The sequence below is a fragment of the Eulemur rufifrons genome, chromosome 2 (assembly GCF_041146395.1).
Source record: "Eulemur rufifrons isolate Redbay chromosome 2, OSU_ERuf_1, whole genome shotgun sequence".
NCBI lineage: Eukaryota > Metazoa > Chordata > Mammalia > Primates > Lemuridae > Eulemur > Eulemur rufifrons.
In genome coordinates, this window is record NC_090984.1 from 81,999,630 (window position 1) to 82,025,940 (window position 26,311).

The following is a 26,311-nucleotide window of genomic DNA, read 5'->3' on the forward strand; positions in this document are numbered from 1 at the left end:
GTAACCCAGTTCACAACTAACAGTTGGTCTGACCCCCTTGCCATGAAAGGCCTGACCCTGGGGAGCCTTTGACACAAGTTTAGTTTCTTGCCAGGTACTGGTGCTATTTGACAGTTAGTCTCACCTTACTTGCTCTTTTGAATAAATGTAGCCCATGCTGCGCCTTGCATGAAGTGGGCACTGAGTAAATACTGACTGAATGTGGCTTATCGTTCATCATTTGGTCTGTTTGGAGCTCAGTTTCCTCTATGTAAAATGAGAGTATTAGCAAATGTGTGCTCATGTATCTTCCAGTTTGATCATTCTACGAGTCTCTCTGGATAGCCATTTTAAATTATCTCCCATCTCCAAGGCTGTTTCTAAGCAACAGAATAGTACCTCCCTGGAATCCTTGCCTGACCTCTTCAGTCCACAAATATGTTTCTTATTCAACCTGCAATAATATGCATTATCTGTGATATATATTTATTTATTAAGGGTGATACCTCTTATTAAATATTGTTATTTAGCTTTTCATATATGTGGGTTCTGTCCTCGCAATTAGAGTGTAAGTTTCCAAAGCCAGATATTATATAAAATGTGTTTTGTAAATATTTGTTGAATAAATAAATATCACATCAAGGCATAATCTTAATTTTATCTAGAGGGAATGCTGGGCTTAAGGGAAATAGACAAATCAAGACAAATAACAAGTTTGTGGGTGGGGAAACTTTGTGTATGAGGCCATTCTTCAATGTAGGGAATCCTGCAAGTGGAACGGGTTTGGAGGAGGAAAGAGAGGAGATGAGTTTAGTGAAATGCTGCATTCTAGACCTCCTTCCTGGAGATTCTTAAAGAACATTAGCCAAGAAAAGATTTTGAGATGTGAAATCCCGCCCAAAGGAACCTATTTTACTATGTTTAGCTCAGAGCTCCCCAAATAATTAAACATAGTGTCAACCTAAAGAAAGAAACTGAGGCAAAATTAATACAGGTAGAGAACTTATTAATATAGGTAGAGGGCAAATGTTGAGGACGGTAGCCCAGGAAATACTGGGAAGTGCTCTGGAAAACAAAGGAGAAGCTCAAGTATTTAAAGAAAAATGGACAAATCAGGAGAGGGGGTGATTACATAAGGTGTCTGTCAGGCATTCTCATTGGTTTATAGAAATAACATTGATTAGTGATTGGCTATACATCATTGAACTATAGGGTATGAGTTATGGTGTTTTGCTGGCACATTCCAGTGCCTCTGTGGGCCTGATCATTTAAAGGGGCTTGCATTCCTCAGATAAAAAGTTTCCTTTCTTTCTCAATAGTTTTGGAAATCCTGACACATATAACATAAGAGGAGAAGCAGAGCTAGGAAGAACTCTGCAGAACAGCTAACTTTAAGGAATTGCTGGAAGAATTTGAAAAGGAGCACCCAAGAGGTGGGAGGAAGTTGTAACCACCGGACTTTAGTTCTGGTTCAGTCCTTCCACAGATAGCAGGAAAACCCAGTCCCATCTCTTACCATATGTATATAGTAACATATATATAGTAAGTACACATATATGTATTTTTCATTTACAAAGGTGAGCACAGTAACCCATCTCTTACTATAGAACAGCAAGGGAATCTGTGGGCCATGTCTTGGAATATGGAGAGCTCTTCAGAAGAAAGAGTATATTCAGTGTATTCAAGCACGTCCAGTGAAAGGGGACCATGTCACCCTCACGCTCTCTTCTCAGAGAAACCACCTCTTTAGCTAAAAGGAAGCCCATATAATTGATAACACCCTCAACTCCAAGCACAGGAGAATAATCCAACATCCACTCCTGTAACTATAAAAAATTGTCTTAAATTGGATGAGATACAGACAAAGACAATACAAAACTTTAACAACAGAAAAATAAATGTTCTGTTCGGAGTTAGTTACCTCATTCATTCCCTATCTTCTGGGACTAGATTCAAAATTCCCTCTAATGTTTTGCTTCAATCTCAATAGTATTAGATTTTTAAAATTTCCGTATTTGTGCAGGGAAAGCTGAGAGAGGGTGAGAAAGGTGAGCAAGGGAAAATTCAAGGCAGGAGTTTACATGGTGCTCATGCTGGTGGATGGTGTAATGGCATGGCCACTTTGGAAAAGTTTGACAATTCTTCAAAAAATTGAACATGGAATTACCTATATGACCTAGCAATTTCACTCCTAGGTGCACCTTTAAGAGAAATGAAAATGTATGTCCACAAAAAAACTTGTCCACAAATGTTTACAGCAGCATTATTTACAATAGCCCAAAGGTAGAAGGAACCCAAATGTTCATCAACTGATGAATGGATAAACAAAATGTGGTACATCCATACGATGGAATATTATTGGGCCACAAAAAGGAATGAAGTGTTGATTCATACAGCACATGGATGAACCTTGAAAATGTTACACTAAGTGAAAGCCAGACGCAAAAGGCTACATATTGTTTGATTCCATTTATGTGAATCGTCTAGAATAGGCAAATCCATAGAGCCAGAAAGTAGAGTAGGGATTGCTTAGGGCAGGAGGAAGGGAGAAGGGTGAGTGTTAATGGGTATGGAATTTTTTTGGGGGGTGACAAAAATGCTCTAAAATTAAATAGTGGTGATAGATGCTCTGTGAATATACTAAAACTAATGAGTTGTACACTTTAAAAGGGTGAATTTTATAGTGTGTGAATTATGTCTCAATAAAGCCGTATATAAAATAAAAGAAAATGCAAGAGGGATACTTTTTTTCCAAATATTTTCCAAATAATATAAAAGCAGCAATTTGTCATTTTCTAGTTCTTCAGTCCTAAAAACGTTCATTATCAGCCGTTGACCATCATAGCTGTGAGGCAGCTGAGAGACCGTCAGTCTTATCCTCCATTTCTTTTTTCCAGAATAATTTTAAGTGGCAAAATTAATCTATTTCCAATTGAGATTTCTTTTTCTGCTAGTGCAAATAACATCCAACTATTGGCTTCTGACGTACTTGTACTAGCAGCTTTGTCTTAACATTTGCCCAACATGACATAGTAATGTTTGTTTATCTAGTCTATCTGCACATTTCTTAGGTCACTTTTCTAAAAGTCAGGTCTGTTGAGGTATAATTTACATTCAACCAAATTCACCTCGGGAAGGTTTCTAGTTCTATGAGTATTGGTGAACATTTATAGCCACGTGACCACAAACCTTACTTGAGATATAGATAATTTCCATTACCTTAAAATGTCCCCTCACACCCCTTAGTAGTCAACCTCCCCCCCCACATCACCTGAGCTGATTTCTGTCCTTAGGGCACTTTTCAATTCCTATTCTGTAATCTCATGATTCATCCAGAGATAAACCTCTCGAGCAGGTGGGAACCTGGTTTATATCCCTGCAGTACCCAGTGTGCTACCTGGCACCTAAAAGGGGGTCAGTGAACAGGTGCTGAATACATAAATGGATCTCTTGCTTTTTAGATTTTGCCAAATCATAGCAAACATCTGATTTCCAGGAAATGCCATTTGAAAAGGGCTACTTATGGTGGGAAAAGCCTTCTCCTAGAGTCTTAATTTATACAATCTTTTTAAAAATGAACCACAGTGATTTACAACTTCAGAGATTTTGCTGAGCACGTCAAACATTTCCCTAGACTCAACTAGCAGGTGCGCCTCTAACCTCTCTCAGCCTGGACAAATAGACAGAAATAGACGCTGGGACCACATGCAGGTGCTTTTCTCTCCCGCCTCTGCTCCCTATCTCTGATCCCTCCACCTGCACATACCATGGCCCCAGCGTCTCACCCAGAGCTTCCCTGAACAAGTTCTGTGAGATTCCAGAGCAAGTTCATGAACAACTCCAGGGGTGGAATCAACATCTGCTTGAACTTTCCTCATCATGCAGGTGTGGCCGTGTGTAAACCCACCTACATCTGGCTCATCAGTACAGCTTAGATCCCATTGGTCGTCCTCTATAATATCTCAATGTGAATCAGAAAATGAACATTCTCAGAGTGATTACAAGAGGCAGCAACCAAAATGCCCCCTTGCCCTGCCAGTTCTATGAAATGGCCTCGTCCTCAGAGAAAATTGCCCTTTCTTGAAAAGTGTGGATACTTTCTTCTAGACTGTCCTATTATTCCCAAGTAGATGGGTGCCTATGAACTCTCTGGGGGCTTGCAGCCCCCTGCTGTGCCTTCTGCCCAGCGGGCAAAGTCCAAACAGCACAGGCACTGCAAAAAAAAAAAAAAAAAAAAAAAAAAGCTTATTTTGCCTTTAGGGATGTAGCACCTTGCTTCCAAGATGAAGACTTGATGCCGGCATCAAATTGCATCCAAACAAAACCTCATTCCCTGTCTTCCTCTTTTGTCACCACACTTGTGCCCTGTGGCTTCCCCGGAGGGGCTCTGGTAGGAGACAATTGCTCAGTGTAAACCTGCACCAGGGGCCAAATGTTTCAAGGTGTGAACTCCTTGGTACAAAGGTGGGTTCTGTTATGTGCTGCTAAATAAACAAAACACCAAAAAGATTTTAATTTTGGATACATGGAGTAATTGTGTAGTTGATAACCGTGTGGACAAACCATTACTCAACCAAAGGGATCTAAAGAAATTCTTTCTACAGTAAGGATGACAGGATTGGGGATGGATAAGCTTCAGAAAAAGAAAAAAAGGAGAAAGAAAACAAGTGGAGTCTAAGTAGAGGAGGGCTTGTATTCTTCATGAAGGTCTTCTAAACCTGTGGCTATCAAACTTTTGTTTCAGTACTACCATGGTAAAACAAACAAACAAAAAACCATATTTTACTTTATCACGCGCGCACACACAGATGAATAATGGAAATCAATTTAAAATAAATTAGAAAAGAAAACGTTGTACAGCTAGCTATAAGAGGACACTGTGTTTCTGTCCTAGTCTGTGTGTGCACTGAGGGGGCTGCTTCCGGCCCTGCAGAAGCCCACCCTCGGGCTGCGTCTCCCTCCCGCACGGTGGGTCGGCGCCCCGGGCGCGCCAGGCCGGAGCCCCGCAGGTCGCCGCTCCTCCCGGCTGGCGCGGAGGAGGTGGGGGCAGGCGCGGGCGCCAGCGGGGTGGGGAGGGCGAGGGCGGCGGCTCCCGCGGCGGCGACGGCTGGGACACGGAGCGGGATGGACGCGCAGGAGTGCGGGGCGGCCGCGGCGCCCGAGCCCCCCGCCCGCGGCTGCGTGGCCGCCTGGGGGGACATGGTCCAGCGGAACCTGCGGTGAGTAGCGCCCGGCCCACTCCCAACAGGGTCACCCCCCCACTCCCGCTGGCCAGGGATGGCGCGGGGACGGCCGTCGCGGGGACGCAGACAGGCCGTGGCCCCCTTCTGCCCAGCTGGAGGCTGGGCACTTTGGCTACCGGGGGACTTCGGCAGCCCCCAGAGCCCTCCGGACTCCGGGGCTCTTTGGTTGGCCTTGTCCTCTGCCTCAACCTCGGCCAGACTCCCGGCTTTGATTTTTTCCGGGAACTTACAACTTTGGTAGGGGCTTCTGAACCAGAGATTCCAGAAAGATGGTTCAGGTTCCTGTACCAATCTCTCTTATCCAATCATTTTACTAATGTAAATGATTCTTGTAATAGTGACTACTAATAATTACAACATGTTGTAATGTTGGATGGCATCTTCTTGGGTCAAGGGCTTATCTGTGCGGGTGGAAAAGGAGCAAAAGTCCCTGCTGAGCTCCCTGCGTGTGACCTCCGCAGCCTGTGTGTAAGGAGCACACACCTCCACTGTGCTAGATGTCTAGTACCTGGACACCGTACTTGGCATTGCCTGTGCCATGTTCTCACGTTATTTAAACCTGAAATGTCTGTATATTGAGGGTGCTTTTTGGGTTTTGTTTTTTACCTTCTTCCTCCCATGAATCCTTTGTTTAAACAGTAATTTTAAGTTACCTGAATCGGTCAGAAACATATTGCCAGTCCTGTTTATACTGAAGCCAGGAGAGCCTAGACCCAGGACACTTGGGTATTTTGTTTTGTTTTGTTGATGTGGGAAGGTATTGACATTTTTGTTCACCTTTTTCTCTCTATTCCTTTTGTTTAATTTGTGCTGGTTACAGAATATTCAAGAATCACATCTAGACACAGAAGACCTCACTTCGGAACGCCCAGAGAGAGGAGGACAAACAGGGATCTTTTCTCTTCTATTCCTTTCTGTTCTCCGAGCAGTAGCGCAGAGCCCACGCCTCCCTGTTGTGTGTAGCATCTGCACACCAGGCAGAATGTGCTGATTGACTGCACTTGCCAAACCTCACATTCACAGGACTTCCCTCCCAGATGTGGTTCTGGGGACGTGGGCATCTACCACTTCTCTCTTTCGTGTTCTCTATAGAGTCGATGGCTGATTATTTAACATTTATTTGGCAGTGCAAGGCATTTATTAGATAGAGAATCAAAGCTGCAGCTTACACTCTTAGAGAACAACCCACTTTGTTGATAACGGAGTGGGAGATGGGGAGTTGGAGACCATCTATTACTTGCCTTACTAATTAGTAAACAAACAAACAAAAAAACCAGTCTGAATAGAGGCTTCCCAGAAGAGCAAAACACTTGTGAGCAGATTATTGATCTCATGTAAGATGTGCTGAGGCTGAGGCATAGACCCATTTCCAGCGTCCGGAGTCCTTTTGTTTCCTGGGACCAGGTTAGTTTTGATGAGCAAACCCTCATGGAGAGCTTGTTATGTGCCTGGCACTGCTCATGACACTGGATCCATTGTGATATGTTGTGGGACTCAAGGTGAACATTTAATCATATATTTTCAGTGATTATTAATGCCTTGGGAATCTATTTATTTATGGTACAAAAACTTCACCAGATAGAGGTAGTGCTCAAGGTGGGTGGGCCCAGGAGAGTAAGTCTCCACTTGCAACTGGTTTTCTTTAAATTAAAAAAATAGAAAACATGCCCAGGAAAGAAATTGGGGGAAACTAAAGGGGTCTGTTTTCCTCCTTATTTCCCCCTATTTCACTCCAAGTTGTCACAATCCTAGACAGTGCTTAGACAACCTCCTGATAAGTGTATTCATTCTTTCCAGTTTTGGTTCTTTACTATTCCATTAATAGGTCTTGGGCACACAGCGGTAATGTGGAACTCACATTAATTCATTTTCAATTGTTAAGTCAAAAAAGATAGTGGAGCCCTCCCTCTTTCCCCCAAAGCTACTAATAAATGTTGCTTCCTTGTCCCTTACAAAAGAAATACACTTTTTTTTTTTCCAGTTTTCAACCTGTGGGTCAACAAATATTTCCTGAGCTCAGCCCTGTGCTAGACAGAGTGGAATGTAAAAGAAGCAGTATATGCCATGATGTCCTTGTCACCTGGGGCCTGGCATAGAGTGGGGAAGACAGGACTAATAACGGGAAAGCTATCAGAGAGAAATTCAGGGTCAAACCAAAGTGAAATTATGATTATACAATTATAATTGTATAATTTGTGGGGTGGGGGTGAAAAGGGAGGAAAGGTCACTGTGGGAATGTTTTTCCAGAAAGGCTGTGACAAAAAAGAGATACTTGAGTGGGTGTGAAGGAAGGGAAGGATTTGGTTGGGAGGGTGTCACCTGGTGCTTGGTGATCAACACATGTTGGCTGAATGAATTGGCACATAGGTTGGATGTGCAACATGTCTTAATATTTGGAATAATTATCTTGCTAAATGTAATTAGATTTGGGCTTCTGAAAATTGATTTGCAGATATCTCTGAGCATGAATGATTCGCCTTGTAGCAACTCAGACTCCACCAAGTTTCACCAGCAAGAATCATGCGGTTGGGCTCTGTGGTCCCTGTGGGACACTGTGCAGTTACAGCCGCAGCTGATCAAAGGGCAGGCAGAGGAACACCAAAGCACCAAGGTGGCCATTTGATGTGGCTGGCCGTTAGCGAGGACTGGGTTGAAATTGCATCCTCCGCTCAAATAAGGTCTATTAGCTACTGGTGACTTTTGATCCCCTACTGATATAGGGGAAGTCAAATTGACAACCCCCTAGTTAAAAGAAGTGGCTTTGCATTATTGATGCTCCAAAGGATCTGGTCACTCTGTTCTCTTCCCGCAGCGCTTCCCACAGAAGTGCCTCGAGCTATTTGAGAGAAGGGTTCTGTATGAATTATTCCTTAAAAACAGAAACATATTTCCCTGTGTTGCCTCTGCTTCCCAAGCAGACCTTCAAAAGATAACTTAGCGGGAGACGACCCTGCCTACCTTCAAAGGACAGCTTAGCGGGAGGCTGACAGGCGGGGTAGCAGTGGGCGCGGGGAGTCCGGAGAAAAGACGCAGGAACCAGCTGGAAGGAGGCAGCGCAATTCAGACTTGTGTTCAGCTCTGTCCGTTCTGGCTTCATCTGTGGCTCAAAGTGGCTTCTCTGGGTTTTGATTTCTTTCTTACCTCTAAAATCAGAACAACAATGTTCTCTCCTTCCTGCTGCCTTCCTGGGGTTTACTTTAAAGTAATATGAAACAATCATTTTCATTTCTTTGTTGCTGATTTTGTGAGTAGGCAATTGCCCACGTAGGTTGTACTGGAAGAGTCATCCATTACCCTTAGCTCACATATCTTTTCCACTTCTTGCAGAACTGCTGGAAACTCATCAGAGATTCATTATCTTCTCCCTTCATGTCACTTCCAAATATATATGTATATATATATATGCGCTCTGATTTTTAAGTTATTAACACTTGAGGGAGAATTCATATTTTGGGGGGGGGGTCTTTCACTGGTGACTTTGTTATCAAAGAGCTCCTGAGCACACTCAGCAGGAAGGGAGAAGGAGGGCAAGGAAGGGACCCCGACAGGGCAAGGGTGTAGAAGTGGATCTTAAAACAAGACTCTGTGAGAGCAGCATTTTGCCAGAGGCCAGCCTTGTTGCTGGGGTTCATTTTTGCTTTCATGGGGGGCAGACAGAACTCACCAGCACTGCGACAACTCATTGGAGATCACTGTAGGGTCCTGGGGTCAGACAGACCTGGGTACATGTGGCTCTGCCATTCATTGGCTTGTGACCTTGGAGAGGTTACTTAACTTTCCAGTCTCCCCATTTGCAAAGCAAAGGTAATAATTATCTTCCAGAATGCCTTCAGTCTAGCAGAGAAATCACACAGGGGAAACAATTCATCAAAAGTAACTTCTAGCCCTCCAACCTGATGGTTTGATTACATTGAGCAGCCTGAACATGGACCACTCACGCTAGGGAAAGGAATTTATTTAACAGATGATGTGGACAAAAACTGGAAGCAGGAGATGATGACATTGACGTATATTCCTTGTCTCTCAAAGGTAGGAGACACTCGACCTTCATGAGAGATATGGCTCGAGACAGAGGTGGCATTAGTGACCCCTCATGGACAAATCATCACTTGTCTGCTGATGGCTCCCGCTTTGGGTGGTTTGTGGCACAGGGAACAGGATAAGCAAGCCGTGCGCACCCCCATCCCACTCCCTGACCAGGCTCAGTCCTGCCCTGCACAGGTCTCTCTCCTGCAGGGATCTCTCCTCAGAAGTGGGGGGTCTTCTCCCCGGCTCATTTCTTCCTGAGACCCAGCCAAAAGAGAGGGGACCTGATGATTATTTGCTCACTGCCTTAGACTAATAATAATAGCTAACATTATGTGCGGAATTTTGATGCAGTTAAAAACTGTGGCAACTGTTTTGAAAGTGTCTGAATTCTGTTTGCTGATGGCTTTGGGGTCCAGCCTCGGCCTCCTCTGGGGCTACACTAAGGGAACGAGCCCAGCTCTGGTGCATCTGTCGTCCCTTCCCCTCCCGTCCCTGTCGGGCTCTGGCTTTTTCAGTGACTGGTTGGGGTCCAGCCTTGCTGCTTTCCTTGCCTGGTTCCCTCTCAGTGCCCAGTACTGACCAGCTCTGTGGATAATTGCATGTAATTGTGTAAAGGATTTTGCTTAAATGCCAAGTTACCTGGAATTCTCAGCATTAGTCACTGAAATTTGATTGGGACCTCAAGGGAAAAAAACAACTAAGACAAAACTTGGACTGATTTTGAAAACCTTATTTGTTTCCCAATGTCTTGCAGATCTCTTCCACACTCCTGTTCAACACTCGGAAGAAAAATTGCTGCTCTGTATGACAGTTTTACTAGTAAATCGTTAAAAGAACACATTTTCCCTCCTCTGATGGAGATGCTAATTTATTTTAATTTTTGTAAGTATATACCTTCCATGAACTTGCCCATGTAATTTTTCCCAAATAAAGAACTCACTGCCCTTAAAGTTGTGACATAATGAAAAAGACATGTCAGTTATACAATTGTGGCTAGACTTAAATGGTCTGAAACCTATTTAATATTGACTTTGAAGTTGAGCATGAATCCTTGCAAACTGTTGGGAAGAGAGACAGACACATGGCCTCATGGGTGGGGTTTCTATTCCGGGGCTGTTTTCAAATTAGCTGTTAATATGGATACCTAATGGCTTACTGTAGTCTCTTCCTCTTCTTACCTGATCTCTTAAAGGAAAAATGAGAGAAAGAGAGAGAGAGAGAGAGAGACAGAGAGAGAGAAAGAAGTGCTGATATAAGGAATCTATTTTCCTGGGTTTTTCCACTCTGGGCTGCTGGTGTGACAGTCCTATTAATAGTTCTTACCTGCTTGCCTCCTGGTGTAAATCGATCCTAGACATTTCGTGGCTTATGACTAATGATAAGGTTTCACGTAAGTATCAGAATACTCATTATTTTCTTCTAGGCCCTCTTACCTTTTTAGGGAAACTGTCTTCTTTGCTTTTAGCTTGAGACAAGGATAAGGATTGAATAAACTCTATTCCTCTATAATGGGCTACCACATTGGTGCTATTTTAAAATCTAGCTTTATGTTTTGTTTTTGTTTTTGCAATTCTTCTGCTGGCTAGTCCTAGTTGATAAAATGCTCTGCGAGGAGTTTAGTGTAGTAGCTTGCAACATAGAAACCTGTTTACCTACAAAGGCTTATTCCTTTTTTTTTTTTTATTGTGATTAAAAGACATGGAATTTGATTCTGGGAGTTGATAATGATTTCTACTTTTCAGTCAAAGCCCCATTCCTTGTGGATTTAAAGAAACCAGAGTCAAAGATTCCTCACACAGTAAACTTCTACATCAGAGCTGAACCTGGGGTGATGCTGGGAGTCTGGTGAGTGCATTGATTGGACGCCGGGTTGCTCAGTGGGGCAGGTTTTCTTGTCAGAAGGGCACAGAGGAGCAGAGCTGTGCTATCTGCCTGTGGAGAGGTTGGTGCTCCTGCAGGCATCTGGAAGTTGTTCCAGACACTATCCCCTTGTATTGAAATTTGACCTGCTTGATTTTGTTTTCCAGGAATTTTACTTTGGAGCGTGCAGTCTTTCAGATATCGCCCTTTGCTTCTGGCCCCGCCCACCTGTCCTGCCTTCTTCCGCAGCACCCTTTGCCATCCTGTCCTCTCCTCCAGACTCCCTGGCCCTCCTGGGACATGCTCCGTCTGCAACGGTTCCTTCTATTTCTTGGCTTCCTCCTGTCCCTCTTTTTGCCTGGCTAACCACCTCCTCACTCATCTTGGGGTCTCACTTTAACTGGTAATTTTCGGGGAAGACTTTCCTTACTCTTCCACCCCATTTTAGGTATGTGTTCTCATGGCCACTTGTGCATGTCCATTTTGAAATTTATTCCCACTGTAATTAAATAAATGTTTGTGTGATTATTTGGTTAATGTTTGTCTTCCTTACAAGACTATAGCTTCCACAGGTGATAGACTTTGTTGCTGAGTTTTCATGGCATAGCATGAAGCTTGGCACATAGAGGGCACTCAAAAATATTTGTCGAATGAAGTCACGAGCATTCTAGTTGTCTTTTTTTCCTATGCTAATCTCCATATTTTCTTCTGTCTGGTTCTATACTGCTACTTGTTTTCGATTGCCAGGTTTCGATTGCCCCATTTTATATTTCATCTCCCTGAGTTTAAATCTTTGATCATAAAATGTTTAGGAACCATTGTGGGTACACATAATTTCTTCCTGCTCTGCAAGGTACAGGTCAGCTAAGAGTGTTGGAATTTAGAAATCTCTTTATTCTTTGCCTTTGTGCCATCGCTCCTCGGTTCAGTGAGTCAGCTGTCCTCATCCAGACCCGCTCATCCAGAGGGTGGTGGTGACTGTATTCTTGGGACAGAGCCCTGAGGATGATGGCAGACTTTCTGCCCCTAAATGATGGAGAGGACTGCAGGTTTTTCACCTCTTGGCTAGTTCACCAAGTCCCACTGTAACATGTCATATGGCAATATTTGCATTTTCAGAGTCATTCGCTGGTTTAACAAGATGGAGGAACTGGAGTTCACATGGGTGTTTAAAATCACAAGGTCATTTGGTTTCTTTTCTTTCTTTTTTTTTGAGTTAAAACAACAACAAACATTTATTATCTATCACATAGTTTCTATGGGTAAGGAATTCAGGAGAGCTTAGCTGAGTTGTTCTGGCTCAGGGTCTCTCATGAGGTTGTAGTCAAGGTATCAGCCAGGGCTGCAGTCATCTGAAGGCTTGACTGGGGCTGGAGCATTCGCTCCTCCGGCGGCTCACACGCACGGCTAGCGAGTCGGTGCTGGCTGTCCGCAGGAGGCCTCAGTTCCTCACCACGTGGATCTCTCCATAGGGCTGCTCAAGTGTCCTCATGCATGGTAGTGAGCCACTGTGAACATGGAAGTGACATGCCTCTCACCTGGTTTCTTTAGTAAAATAGCTTAGTTTTATGTTCAAGTTCTTTTCCCCTACATAAACTCATTTTCCTTCAAATTCTTTCCTACTTGTCTCTTCAGCCAAACCAATGACAGATGGCAAATGTCTATTATCTTTTACATGTTTCCAACTCTTTGTTGTTGTTGTTGTTGTTGTTTGTTTTGGTCATTTCAATGGACTGCACCTAAGAACTGCAGTCTTGGAAAATTAATAGGTACAGAAGTCAGAAGAACTAAAACAGTAAATGGTTAAAAGGGGTTGTCTCTGTGCACGGGGAGATGGTGTAGGGCGGTAATGGCTCTCATCATAAGATGTTTTGTGGTATTAGATTTTTATTTGTACCGTATGCATATATTACACAGATAAAAAAGTATATATATATATACGCACACAGACACAAAACATAAGAAGGGTTTCTGACTTTGGCAAGGATGAATTCCTCTCCCTGCACATGTTTGTTTAAACCCTCCCTTGCTCTTCAGGCACGTGGTCCCCAGCTGCCGGGGGGAAGATGCCAAGGGAAAGGACCGTTGCTGGTATGAAGCAGCCCTTCGCGATGGGAACCCAATTATTGTTTATCTTCATGGCAGTGCACAGCACAGGTCAGTGGCTCTGCTTGGATTTTTTTTTTTTGCGAGAGATTCAGAGCATTTCATCCCCATGGGGGAGTGAAGGAGGCAGGGCTCAGTTTTGAGCTCTGCAGACATGCCTTCACCTACTTCTCTTCCTTTGTCGAAATCTGAGGGTGTTCTGGCAATAGGCTTTCTTAAAATGATTATTCTCTATGTAGAATAATGTGGATCCTTAACTGAGAAGGGGAAAGGAATAACTCTTCCAAAATCTGGATATTGATTTCAAAGATGGTGATGGTTCCTCAGTCTCTGAGAGTGTGGGAAATGGATTGAACCCATAGATGACAGGAAGGGGAACAGGATGCATTATGGGGAACAGAGAGCAATTGCCACGTCAGTGGTGAGCCCTTTATTTAGAATTAGTTCTGTTAACCAAAAGTATGACTCCCTAAGAGAGATCACCTGGCATTCTGACCACAGGTACTGGGGACCATCTGACTAATTCTAGTCTAGAATATTCGTGCCTCAGCCCACTCTGTGTAGTCCCAACCTGCTTTGTAACAAAGAATGTCTCCCAGAAGTCTGGCTGTCCTTGGATGCGCTGTCAGCCTTTCCCGGCCTGTGTAATTACGCTGGGTGATGATGACCAGCGATGACTGCGCCTCTCAGCTTGGCGGAGGGGCGACGTGCCTCAGAATTCCACAGATCTCCCTCTCTGGAGGGACGCATGCCAGTGTCTCTCCCCCCACCCCCACTGTCCTTTCCTGTCAGGTGATGGCTTTCTCAAGACTCTCTTCTCGAGGGACTGTCTTGATGTGTCCATTTTGGAATCACAATTAACGAGATGTCCTGTGACGTTCAACATTTTTCAGCATTGTTTAACATTGTTCTCATTGTGTAAACTCGGGTGTGGTGTTACAATGTACTTAGTTCAAGGATCGAGGATTGTGTGGACCACTCAGCACATTTGCCCCTCTGTATAAATCTGCAATTGCCCTCAGTTATTCCAGATTTCCTGGCTCTGGGGTTAGCCACAGCTGCTTCTTGTCCTCTGCCCAGAAGTGTCAGCTTGCTGTCAGCAGCACTGAGCTGAAAGTACTGAGTACTGAGCAGTACTCCTCAAATGGGAGGTTACAGGGAACCTTGGTGCTGCATCAGGAACAGTGGTTCTAGGCCAGGCGCCGTGGCTCACACCTGCAATCCTAGCACTCTGGGAGGCCGAGGCGGGTGGATCGCTCGAGGTCAGGAGTTCGAGACCAGCCTGAGCAAGAGCGAGACACCGTCTCTACTAAAAATAGAAAGAAATTATCTGGCCAACTAAAATATATATAGGAAAAAAAAAAATTAGCCAGGCATGGTGGTGCATGTCAGTAGTCCCAGCTATTCGGGAGGCTGAGGCAGTAGGATCGCTTGAGCCCAGGAGTTTGAGGTTGCTGTGAGCTAGGCTGACGCCATGGCACTCACTCTAGCCCGGGCAACAAAGCAAGACTCTGTCTCAAAAAAAAAAAAAAAAAAAAAAAAATAGAAAAATTAGCTGGCTGCTGCGGTGCGTGCCTGTAATCCCAGCTACTTGGGAGGCTGAGCTTGAGCCCAGGAGTTTGAGGTTGCAGTGAGCTATGATGACACCACTGCACTTTACCCAGGGCGACAGAGCAAGACTGTCTCAAAAACGAAAACAAGAAAACCACAGTGGTTCTAGACTTGAGATCCATGGAAGCCCCAGAGGGTCCAATGAACTCCCTCTCCAAAACTTTACATAAAATTTGCAGCAAGAATACTTTCTTTCTGGTAAATGGGTCCATAGCTTTAATTAGATGTTCAAAAGGCTCCATGATCCACTAAAGTTTAAGAAACTTGGCTCTAAGACAAATTCAAATGGATTTTAAGAATTCTCTGCCTTTTTAATTATCTTTGACTCTTTTATTAATGTGGTTAATAGAGAGTAGACAGCATGATCATTTGGGGAAAAAAGTGTTTCTTGCACTTCACAGCAGAGTGAAGGATGCAGGCAGAATCTTAGTTTAGTGCAACTTGACCACATCATCCCTTGTTTTGAAAAACCACTTTCTGAAACTTATTTTCCTTTAGTTTCTAAAAGTATACTTAGAAACAAGTTTTGCTGTGTAGAAGTGCAAGGAGTTGGATTATTAGTTCATCAAATGCTTACGTTGAGAAGCACTAAAAGACTGGACCTCCAGTATTCACTTAGAGGAATGCCACAGCAGCGGGGAGCCGCCGATCGTTCACCCTGACATCCGCTGGCTCTGACACCGAAAAACATTTCCCTTTCTCCTAGTTATTTATGTCTCTCACCTAACAAGAAAGGCGTGAGAGCAGATGCCAGCAGCATGAGAGTGATTTTTTTATTGAATTTGTCATCGTAATTCTTAATTCTTGTTTGTTTGTTTTTCAAATCTCCTCTACAGGGCGGCTTCTCACAGACTTAGGCTGGCAAAGGTATGTCTAAAGAGGCCTCAAAGCACCAATTTTATAAGTCCTCATTAATTCTGTGTGACAGTCACAAGATTTTCCTCAGGCTCTCAGTGTGGTTATCTCCTGAGAGGTCCCCAGTGCACTGGTCATGTGGATTGTGGTGTCTGGGGCTCAAAGTCGCACAAGTGGACGTCTCTTCCTGTGTTGGCCATGGGAGATCAAAACGGATGTGAACTTCTCAAAATATCTTCGTGAACTTATTACCTCCATTGCCAGATGGAGGTGAAAACCCTTTTCTTTGCTTTTTCTGAGGGCTGGGGGATGGATTGAGAGTATATAAATGTGAAATGATCATTCCTTTTAAAAGAAGCATCCTTTTTAGTGGGATAGGAAAAAAGACGCAGAATGTCTGCCTCTGAAAGTTATTCAACCCCTGGCTTCAGCCCCATAGGAGGCTTCGTAGAGTAGCACGGTGGCCACGCTTGGGGCTCCCCTCACTGCCCTGCTGCATGACTCCAGTTTGTGGGGTCGTGCAGGGACAGCCCCTGCATTTCTAGGTGTGAGGAAGGTGGCAGGCTTTCCACTTAGCCATACCTGCCTCAGGACAGGTGAGGCAAGCTGCCTGTTTCCCCGTTGCCACACTCCAGTTAGGTAATCTCGGTTGCAGGTGGCCGGCTGCTTTTCCAGTTGCTGACCCTGGGACTTGGTCTCTCTTCCCACACTCTGGCTCCCACCTCAGAGTTCTTTCCTGATACAACAACATTAGCAGGGCCTAGAATCCTGTCAGGCCCAATGTCCCCAGTACTTTCTTCATCCTCCCTCCCCTTTGTGTGCAGGAAGCTCCTCTCCTGTCCTCCTCCCCTCTTCACTGCCTCCGCAGAGCCAACTCTTGCAGGGTAGTGGTGGGCTCGGTGCAGTGCTGCCTGGGGAGGACCATGTCGATTCATTTTTAGGTTTGCTTTCCGCTCTGCACCCTGATCTTTGCACTTCCCACGTGGAACGTGGTGAAGCTGATGTTCGTGAGAATGTGTCTTTTCTTCCCCTCCCACTCAGAGCTGAATGGCATGCCCTCATTTTCCTGGAAAGGAGCAGGGCTGTAGGTGTGAAAAACAACCAGACAATCCGGATGGGTGGGAAGGACAGCGGCTGGTAGGGCAGGACACCCCCCCAGGTGATCATGGGCATGACGTGTGCCATCATCATTGCCCAACAGGACCAAACTGCCTGAGCCCTTCCTTTCCTCCAGGAGAGGTGATTTCCTTAAAAAAATAAATCTTTATTCTTAAATTCTCGTTCATTCACACATTCATCACTGCAAGCAGCTAGTATAGCTATTTTCATTTATTTGCATTCCTACCTAGTCTTTATCTTTAAAGTTTTTGTTACTATGATTATACTTATAATTTTATGTTGTGCTCTTTTACTTAATACTGTTTTATAAACATTCTTCCATATTTTTACGTAGTCATCTTAGTTAAAACAATTTGACAGCTCTAAACTTCTCCATTGTATTTGTAAACAATTGCTTATTTAGCTATTCTGCTGCTGTCGGATGTAAGATTTTTTTTTTCTTCCCGAATTAATTTTAAATATTATTTTTACAGAAAACTGTAAGCATCTAGGTTTTTCTTCTTTTGTAATTTTTTCCCTAAATATTAATTCTTTGCAGTAGGGTTTGTTGCTGTTGTTCGTACTGTCAAGTGGTCCTTCAATATGTGCCACGACACACGGATATTCCCGTCTCCCAGGATGCTTAGCTGTCACGCCTTGGCTAATTTTTTTGGAGGGAATGTAGTTTGAATGGATATTTAAAAGTTCTATTTACTTGCTCATTATTAGTCTCCATTTGTATTTATAAGTTCCTAATGAGGTTTAGCATGCACATCTATACTGTAGTAGAGCAAGCACAGTATGTGGATGGAGGCAGACCCACGTATGGATGTTGGTTCTGCCTCTAGCCAACTGGGTGACCTTGAACAAGTTGTCTAGACTCTTCAAGGCTCAGTTTCTTTATCTGTAAAATGGGGATAATATCTATTTTATAGTACTGTTGTGAGGATTAAATAAATTTTTAAAAGTGCCTGTACAGTAAAATTTTGTTCCATTTTATCTCTTTTCTTTTTGTCCATCATTGTGTTTCATTTCATGGGAAATTATGTTTTCATATTCTTTCCTCCTTTACCTACTAGAGGCTTGGGAGTGGCTTCATATATTAAAGTTATCTCTTAATTTTTGATTGAAATTAACTCTTTGTCTATTGATATTTCGTATAAATAGCCTCCCATTATTTGATCGCCTCCACTACAACTGTGTAGAGTTCTTATTCTCAAGGGAATTCTTAAAAAAAGACATTTACTATGTAGTCAGATATTTAGTATGTCATCTCATGTGATCTTCCAACAACCCTAGTAACTATTATTGTTTTTCACTTTTCAGAATAATATTTACATATGTAAATGTTAAATAACTTGGCCAAGAGCCGGGGATGACCAGGCTGTGTGCCCAGCTCTGCCCTGCTGCTTTCCATCTTTCTCACCGAGCCTGAGCTTCTCCAGTTTGAAGTCAGACACTGGATTTCAAAAATATGTCTTTTCCCCACCTGTGAAACCATCAAAACTAGGGATGGACATGTGGAGGAGGAGCCTTTTCTGTTTACATCTTCTAATCAAAGTGATAACAGCTCCTTTGTTATCTAGGTGCTGAGCGATGGTGGCTTTCATGTCTTGTGTGTTGACTACAGAGGTATGTGTTAAGAACAGTCCACAAAGATTTTTCAATAAGCAGGAGGCTTTCGATAACCCCTCATTCTGGAGGCAGTGGTACTGTGTTTGCCTTTTCTTGCTGCCAGGATTTGGGGACTCTACAGGGAAGCCCACAGAGGAGGGACTGACTGTGGATGCTATTTCTATCTATGAGTGGACCAAGGCAAGAAGTGGCACCACCCCTGTGTGTCTCTGGGGCCACTCTCTGGGTACAGGGTAAGTGAGATCTGAATATGGGTCCTTAGATGGGTCTTTGGGGCCTTAGTGTCACAGCAAAGGCAGCAGTGAGTAGTGGGAGGAGCACTGAGCCAGGGGACAGGGACTCTTCTCTGGTCTTTCTCATACTCCGGAAGTGGCTAGAGATCTTGCCATGTCAGTATGCCAGTCTATAGAACAAGAGAGGGTCCTTTCAGCTCTATGGCTGTCTAGGACATTGAAGTTCATTCTGGAACTCTCTGAGAGTGTTACAGAAAAGGATTCTTAATTTAGGGTCTGTGGAACCCCTTGAAATCCTGTGCACAATTTTATGTCTATATGCATTTTCTAACCAGAGAGCCTAGAGCTTTTATCAGATGCTTATACAGGATGTTGCATTTTGTACTATTCACTTGACTGTTAAGTCATTGCTTCATATTAATTTTCATTGCTTTACAGAGTTGCAACAAATGCTGCAAGAGTATTAGAAGAGAAAGGTAATATAAAATGCTTAAATGATATAATTTCTTGGCTTAAGGTGGAAAGATAAAAACAATTAACAGATTATTTTATACACTTTGAGCACAAGGATACCTAAAGCATCCCAACTTTAGATAGCTTCTAACAGTGTAACAAATTTTCTTTTGCCTCTCCATTTAATATATTAATAAAATAACACCTGCTTTTTTAGGTTGTGAAATTGAAAATACATACTAAGGAAAGAGTTAAAATTGCCTCTGAAAGAGCCCTCCTTGTGAAGTGATATTAATTTAAATTACAGGAGAGGAAAATAATACCTTATGAAATATTAGGCAGGACTTGCTTTCTGCAGCCCTTCTTATATAAGATTTATGTGGGGATTTCTCAAAGTGATCTGCTGACGGCTTATATCAGAATCTACTGGGCATGCTTGTTAAAAACACAGCTTTCCTGGATTCTAGCTGGTTGGATGAATTAGAATCTATGTGAACAGGGACAGTCATTTTTTTTTTAAGATCAAAATTTAGAATTTACCCCATATATAGAGATGCTAGATAAATAAAAATATTCATTATCCTATTCTATACACTTTAACAATTCCAAAGCCAATTATCTGCTTTTTTCGGTTTTGTTGCTCTCTTTTTGTATGTCTAGTTATTTTTTATTAAATGCTAGGCATTACTTATGGAAAATTATAGAGATGATATGAGGCTTGGGGTGATGTTATCTTTTTCCAGATATAATTTACTTTTTTCCTGAAAGGGAGTTATTATGGCAGGAACATACCACCTTAACCCAATCAGAGACAGAGCTGATTTGAAGCTGAGCTTTCAGTCTTTATGAGGGCTGGTCTGTTTCTAGTTCTCTATACTTCTAAAGTGTAGTCCTTTAAGATGACAACCAAAAGCCTGAGAAATGTACTAGAGTCCTTTTCCTTTTCAGATCCTGAATTCTAATTTTTGTCCTTTTGATTCTGTGAAAATACTGAAGGCTTTGTCTAGTTTCTAATCCACTCAGCCACTACTGTTGCTTTCAGAGCTTCAACTGCTTTGAGGGGAAATTCGACTCGAACTCCCTGGGTTTCTCTCTTTTGGTATAAGCTCTGCAAATTCTCACTGATCAGTAGCCCTCATATACCTTCAAACATACACAAATGCATACCCCACTCTCACATACATTTTCCAGTTGTTCCCAGAGCGAGTATTTGCCCAAACAACCTAGGCAGCCTTTGGCACATTCTTCACGATGGACTGCAGAACGCTCTTCCTATGGTACTTTGCTTTCTTAAATTATCTAAGCCATGAAGACCTGGTTGTGTTCTTAGAAGAAGATGGTGGTTTTTCACTATCATGTGCATAGAAATCTCTGGGGACTGGGGGGAACTTGTTAAAATGCACATTCTCAGTCCCTAACCCTAAGATTCTGACTAATAAGTATGTGGGGGGGGGGGGTTCATGAATTTACATTTTTTTTTTTGAGACAGGGTCTTGCTCTGTTTTTATGGCTAGAGTTCAGTGGCAGCATCATAGCTCACTGCAACCTCCAATGCCTGGGCTCAAATGATTCTCCTGCCTCAGCCTCCTGAGTAGTTGGGACTTCAGGCACGTGCCACCATGCCTGGCTAATTTTTAAATTTTTTGTAGAGACAGGGTCTCGCTATGTTTTTGCTCAGGCTGGTCTTGGATTCCTGGCCTCAAGCGATCCTTGCACCTTGGCCTCCCAAAGTGCTAGGATTATAGGTGTGAGCCACCCTACCCCGCCAGGAATTTACATTATTAATAAGCTTCATAAATAATTTTGATGCAGGTAGTTCATGTATAAGACCTTGAGGACCCCTTATCTAGGGAAAGTGGTATTTGAATAAAGGAGATATTGATTTTTTTTAATTTTATTATTTTCAAGGATGCCCAGTTGATGCTATTGTCTTGGAAGCTCCATTTACCAACATGTGGACTGCAAGTATCAATTATCCCTTGTTAAAGGTGAGCCTCTGTTTCATCTTCACAAGGTATCAAAATGTAAGCTATTTCCACACATGTATGTTTACTAATTATCTTACTTTTCATAACTAGTTTTCTATGTTTCTAAATTATTCTAACCTGAGATAGTTTATTAACCAGTTCATAAAAGGGGATGCAAGGCTTTTGGATTTGGTGGTTCTTTTATTTTCTTCTAACAGATTGAGTGGCTTATTAAGAGTGAAACCTCTTTTTAACTGTGCCTCTTATTTTTTGTAATTTTTTAATAGACAGACTTGCCTTAGGTTTATTATTATTCCCTTTTAAAGTGAAAACAAACCTTTCATACATGATTTTTAGCCCTAAGAATGTCAGTCATATATCTTTCATGACTATCATAAGAAAGTTTCTAGAGAATTCAAGGAAGCTGCCAAATGCTTTTACACAGTATCCCAGATAAAGAAGACAATCTTGCCAAGAAAATAAAGTGTAAAGAATTGGGCCACAAGATGTAGTCTTAAAAATCTGTTGTGTAGATTATGCTAATTTTACAATTTTATTCCATGCCTGATGTTCAATTGCTGATAGTTGTACATCCCTATAAATGTTAGCAAATGAGAGAGAGAGAGAGAGAGAGAGAGAGAGGGAGACAGGTGTCTTAGAGGTGATAGATGACCCCAATTTTAAAATTATTTCATGCTCTAAGGCATCTTAGGGGTACGTTAACTATCAACTTTGGGAATATTTTGTGCAACAGACCCTCACAGAACTTTCTGAAATTTGCTTAACTATTTTCAGGGAAAATTAGCTTTGCTGACCTTTCCCCTTTGCAGATCTATTTTAAGGAATAAAATCTGAAATTCAGTCATACTAAGATGAAAACGACAGATAATAGTTTAAAGTGTATACCAGGAATATTTGCATGATAGATTCATTCCATGTTTAGCAAATATTTATGTTTATTGAGTATCTATTACGTTCCAGGAACTTTTCTAGGTTCTGAGGATAACACAGGGAATAAGAAAGTTGTGGGTCCTCCTCCTATGAAGTTTATATACTTGGTTGTGAAACAGAAGATAAGTACATAATAAAAAAAAAAATCCAATAGTGAGAAGTGCTGTGACAGCAATAAAATAATGTGAGAGGGAATGACTGGCTGGTTACAGAAAACTTCTCTGGGCCAGGCGCGGTGGCTCACGCCTGTAATCCTAGCACTCTGGGAGGCCGAGGCGGGTGGATCGCTCGAGGTCAGGAGTTCGGGACCAGCCTGAGCAAGAGTGAGACCCCGTCTCTACTAAAAATAGAAAGAAATGATCTGGCCAACTAAAAATATATATATATAAAAAAAATTAGCCGGGCATGGTGGTGCATGCCTGTAGTCCCAGCTACTCGGGAGGCTGAGACAGTAGGATCCCTTAAGCCCAGGAGTTTGAGGTTGCTGTGAGCTAGGCTGACTCCACGGCACTCACTCTAGCCCGGGCAACAAAGTGAGACTCTGTCTCAGGAAAAAAAAAAAAAGAAAGAAAAAGAAAACTTCTCTGAAGAAACATCACTGAGCTGAGACCTGCATGAGAGGAAAAGAGCCACATCGGAACATCTGGAGGTCGCAGGCCTTGGGAAAGCAAAGGCCTGGCCCTTGAGGTGGGATCAGGCCTGGCATGTTCCAGGACTCAAAGGCAGCAGGACCTACAGGTGGACAGGAAAGGGCTTAGGGACAGGGGATAAGGCTGGAGACAGAGGCTGCCACTGGATTCTGTAGGGCCTCAATAGCTAAAGTGACATGTTTGGGTTCAATCCAAGTGCCTTTGGAGAATGCTAAGCAAAAGAGTGACATGATCTGATTTGCACGTTAAAAACGATCACTCTGGTTTCCTGTGGGAACTGGATTACAGAAGGGTGAGGATGGAAGCAGGGAGCTATTTGGGATTGCTGGCACAATAAATGCACAAGAAGGCTGGCTTAGGCTGGCTGATCATGGAGATGAGAGAAATGGATGGGTTTGGGATACCGTTTGGAGGTAGGGTCCAAGTTTGTGAGAAAGGTGCTAAGTTGCTCAGGGTTTCTCTCCTGTATTCCTTATTTTCAGTTGAAATGGATGTTTTTGGGGCATATAAACTAATTTATGTGTTGACTTAAAAGCAAATTTACCTACCATTCTATTTACTGGAATTTGCTATTAAAGAAGAAATTTAGCATATTTAGAATGAGTGTTGCTATATTTCGAGTCCTGTGGTCATTAAAACCTAATGTGTCTTTGAAAGCATTGTAATATTAAATCATATTCAAGAGTTTATAATGTTCAAATTCTCTAAAATCAATTATCTCTGTGTTGCATGCTTTCATCAGAATTTTAGACTAATCAGAATATCTATCCCCCAACTAAAGTAATTAGTTATGTTCACAGTCGAAGCAATTTTTAGATTTTGCATACCACTGCTCCTTTATGAGTATGGAGAAGTAAGAGTTAATGGTGCCATTTGTATTTTAAAACAAGACAGGAAGTAAAACCAAAATGTTAACAGTGATTATCTATGATGTCAGAATTATGTGTGACTTGTTTCTTCTATGTTTCTTGTTTTTTCCCCCAAATTCCCTACGTGCATTACTTTTTAAGATCATAAAAGTTCTTTTTTAAGTTTATTATACTTACAAAGTCACTATTCTCTATGTTACTATGGGTCACAGTGGGAGACTATAACAAGTGAAATAGCCATGGGGCAAGTATTAATTTTTTTTTCTTTTTTAAAAATAGATTTACCAGAAACTTCCAGGATTTTTACGCATACTTATGGATGCCCTGAGAAAAGACAAAATAGTCTTCCCGAATGATGAAAAGTAAGCTAGTGATGAAAAGATGTGCATTATTACTGTATCTATAGGATTCTAGGGGTAAATTTGATGTGACTTACTGGATGGTGAGATGAGAAGTCTGAATATCATTCTTATTCTTCTTAGAATATCATTCTATGGTTCTTAGATGGGCAATGGGATTTGGGGTAAGGTATCTATGAATTTTTAGTATTTACTATTTTCCTCATGCCTTATTTGATGACTTCACCAATTCAGGACTCTCTCTGAACTCACATACAGCGTTGTATATTTATGGCCTATCAAGATCTTTTAAAGGTCCTCTAGGGTCAAATCTAACATTTCTTGGGGGATCTGACTTCTAGGCCAATTTCCCATATAACAAAAACCCATCTACCATCCAGCCCACTAGCTTGCCAGCAAATATGGCGACTAGAATTTGGCTAGTTAGTCTCTCACGGTTGGAGAATTTAAGAATGCTTCCAAACAGGCAGTTGTTGAAATATTTTTTTCTATTTCAACACACTTGGGGAAATCAAACTTTCTCAGGAGTAACAGGAAGTCACTGTGGCAGGGATGGATGGATATCAACATTTGGGGGGACAGGGAAGTATGTTGGAGAAAGTCATTGGAGAGAGAGACAAGTCATTCTTCAAGACATAGCCCTTTTGAATTACCAAACTAGGAGGTTGAACAGGAAGCTAATCAAACCTGTTAATTGCATGTCCATCCTCTACATTTATGGGGAAAAGTAAATAAATTGCTACAAAAAGGTGTCTTTGATTCTGTGGTAGTTTTGTTATCCTGCGTTTTTTTAATTATTTTGTTATCTTTTATAGTCTTTTAATTAAAATAGTCTAGATATTACAAGATAAGGTGCAATAAGGAAGAATATAAGGTGCTTCTAACACTTTACAAATTCAGTGTTTCAGTGTTTTTCTTCTTCAGTATTTCCATAAATCATATAGAAGTAAATTAATTAAACACTCAGTTAAATTGTATGAATAATCTCAGCACTTTGGGAGGCTGAGGCAGGAGGATCCCTGGAGGCCAGGAGTTCAAGACCAGCCTGGGCAACATGATGAAACCCCATCTCTACAAAAAAATTTAAAAATTAGCTGGGTGTGGTGGTGCGTACCTCTAGTCCCAGCTACTCAGGAGGCTGAGGCAGGAGGATCATTTGAGCCTGGTAGTTTGAGGCTGCAATGAGGTTGCACCACTGCACTCTAGCCTGGGCGACAGAGTAAGACCCTGTCTCTTAAAAAAAAAAAATTATATGAATAAATAGAAGAGAGGGAAACTTTGCCTGGAGAGAAAAAAATAACTATGTGAAGTTTTTAAATATATGATGATGTTATTTCCTAGAAGGAAGGAAAGAGCTTTCGCTTAGAAGAGGATAAATCTCAATGTATAATTCTTGAATTGACTGCTTTTCTTCTACTTGTCCCTAGTGTTAAATTCCTGTCTTCTCCCCTTCTCATCTTACATGGAGAAGATGACGGTACAGTGCCTTTGGAGTGTGGAAAAAAGGTAAACTAAGAGCTCAGTGCTGACTGAAACATACTATACTTATTTCTCCATTTTTTTCATTCAGCCAAACTTTGATTAGAGCCTAAAGGAAGGTCTCTGACATTATAGGAGATTCTCTACACCCCTAAAAAGTCTGCTGTTGTTTTATACAATGAGCATCGTGTTCTTGGCTACTAAGCTCAAAGTAGTGTTTGCGGCAGAGCCTGGTTCCTCCTCTGGGGTGTGTGGCTCTAGAAATGTAGAGAAGGTCCCAAGCTGCTGTGGGAACCTCCACGCTGTCTCTATTGTAGTGGCTCTAAAACCGGGGGAGTAGTTCTTTTTCTTTTAAATAAACCTCCACTAGAGTGGGTCCATAGCAAGTCCTTGCCCCCTTGCCATGAGATATGGGCAGGAAAGGGTGATATTTTTTCAGTATTCTATATTAGCTGCTGCCTTCAGTCCTTAGCTGTACAGGAAGCCAGTTGGGTAGGTGGAGAGTCCCCATGTCTCTGACTTAATGGGACAAACTCCCCAAGTTGGCTGTTTCAGTACATTTTTAGGACAACTGGACTAGAACATCCATAGCTTTGAATTGTCAGCCTTTGAGTCTCTGCCTTTCTGCCCTTGCAGCTCTATGAAATTGCATACAACGCATACAGAAACAAAGAGAGGGTCAAGATGGTTATCTTTCCTCCTGGCTTCAAACACAACCTCCTTTGTAAAAACCCCACACTATTAATAACTGTGAGGTAAGAGTTGCTTTGCTAAATGTATCTTCCCCTTAAAGGCAATTAGGGCTGCTCTAGCTAAACTAGACCATGAGGCAGGGAAAGTGCATGAGCTGATTGGGGTCCTTTTTCTGCAGAGACTTCCTGAGCAAGCAGTGGGCATGAGGTTCGAGAGCAGTGGACATCCTCAGTGAAGACTT

The 26,311-nt window shown here is 42.4% G+C and overlaps 1 protein-coding gene across 2 annotated transcripts; it reads left to right on the plus strand.

The window, feature by feature from the left end:
- The first annotated feature begins 5,103 nt into the window (after window positions 1–5,103).
- ABHD12B (abhydrolase domain containing 12B) lies at window positions 5,104–26,289 on the plus strand. 2 transcript variants are annotated; one of them, XM_069486889.1, is made up of 13 exons: window positions 5,104–5,198; window positions 10,006–10,133; window positions 10,994–11,096; window positions 13,149–13,268; window positions 15,665–15,695; window positions 18,368–18,413; window positions 18,520–18,649; window positions 19,088–19,125; window positions 21,011–21,090; window positions 23,819–23,901; window positions 25,326–25,404; window positions 26,014–26,132; window positions 26,249–26,289. In XM_069486889.1, the coding sequence occupies exons 1-13, from the start codon at window positions 5,104–5,106 to the stop codon at window positions 26,274–26,276; spliced, it is 1,080 nt and encodes a 359-aa protein (XP_069342990.1). In that variant the 3' UTR covers window positions 26,277–26,289. The 2 variants fall into 2 exon arrangements, with proteins under 2 accessions (XP_069342990.1, XP_069343000.1); XM_069486899.1 differs by lacking the exons at window positions 10,006–10,133; window positions 10,994–11,096.
- Window positions 26,290–26,311: the final 22 nt, after the last annotated feature.

Bases quoted from the DNA above. Each gene is read 5' to 3' on its own strand.
- ABHD12B (XM_069486889.1), top strand. From the start codon at position 5,104: ATGGACGCGCAGGAGTGCGGGGCGGCCGCGGCGCCCGAGCCCCCCGCC. The intron at 10,134-10,993 runs GTAAGTATATAC...TCTACTTTTCAG, and splicing joins GCTAATTTATTTTAATTTTT to TCAAAGCCCCATTCCTTGTG. The intron at 18,650-19,087 runs GTAAGTGAGATC...ATTGCTTTACAG, and splicing joins GGCCACTCTCTGGGTACAGG to AGTTGCAACAAATGCTGCAA.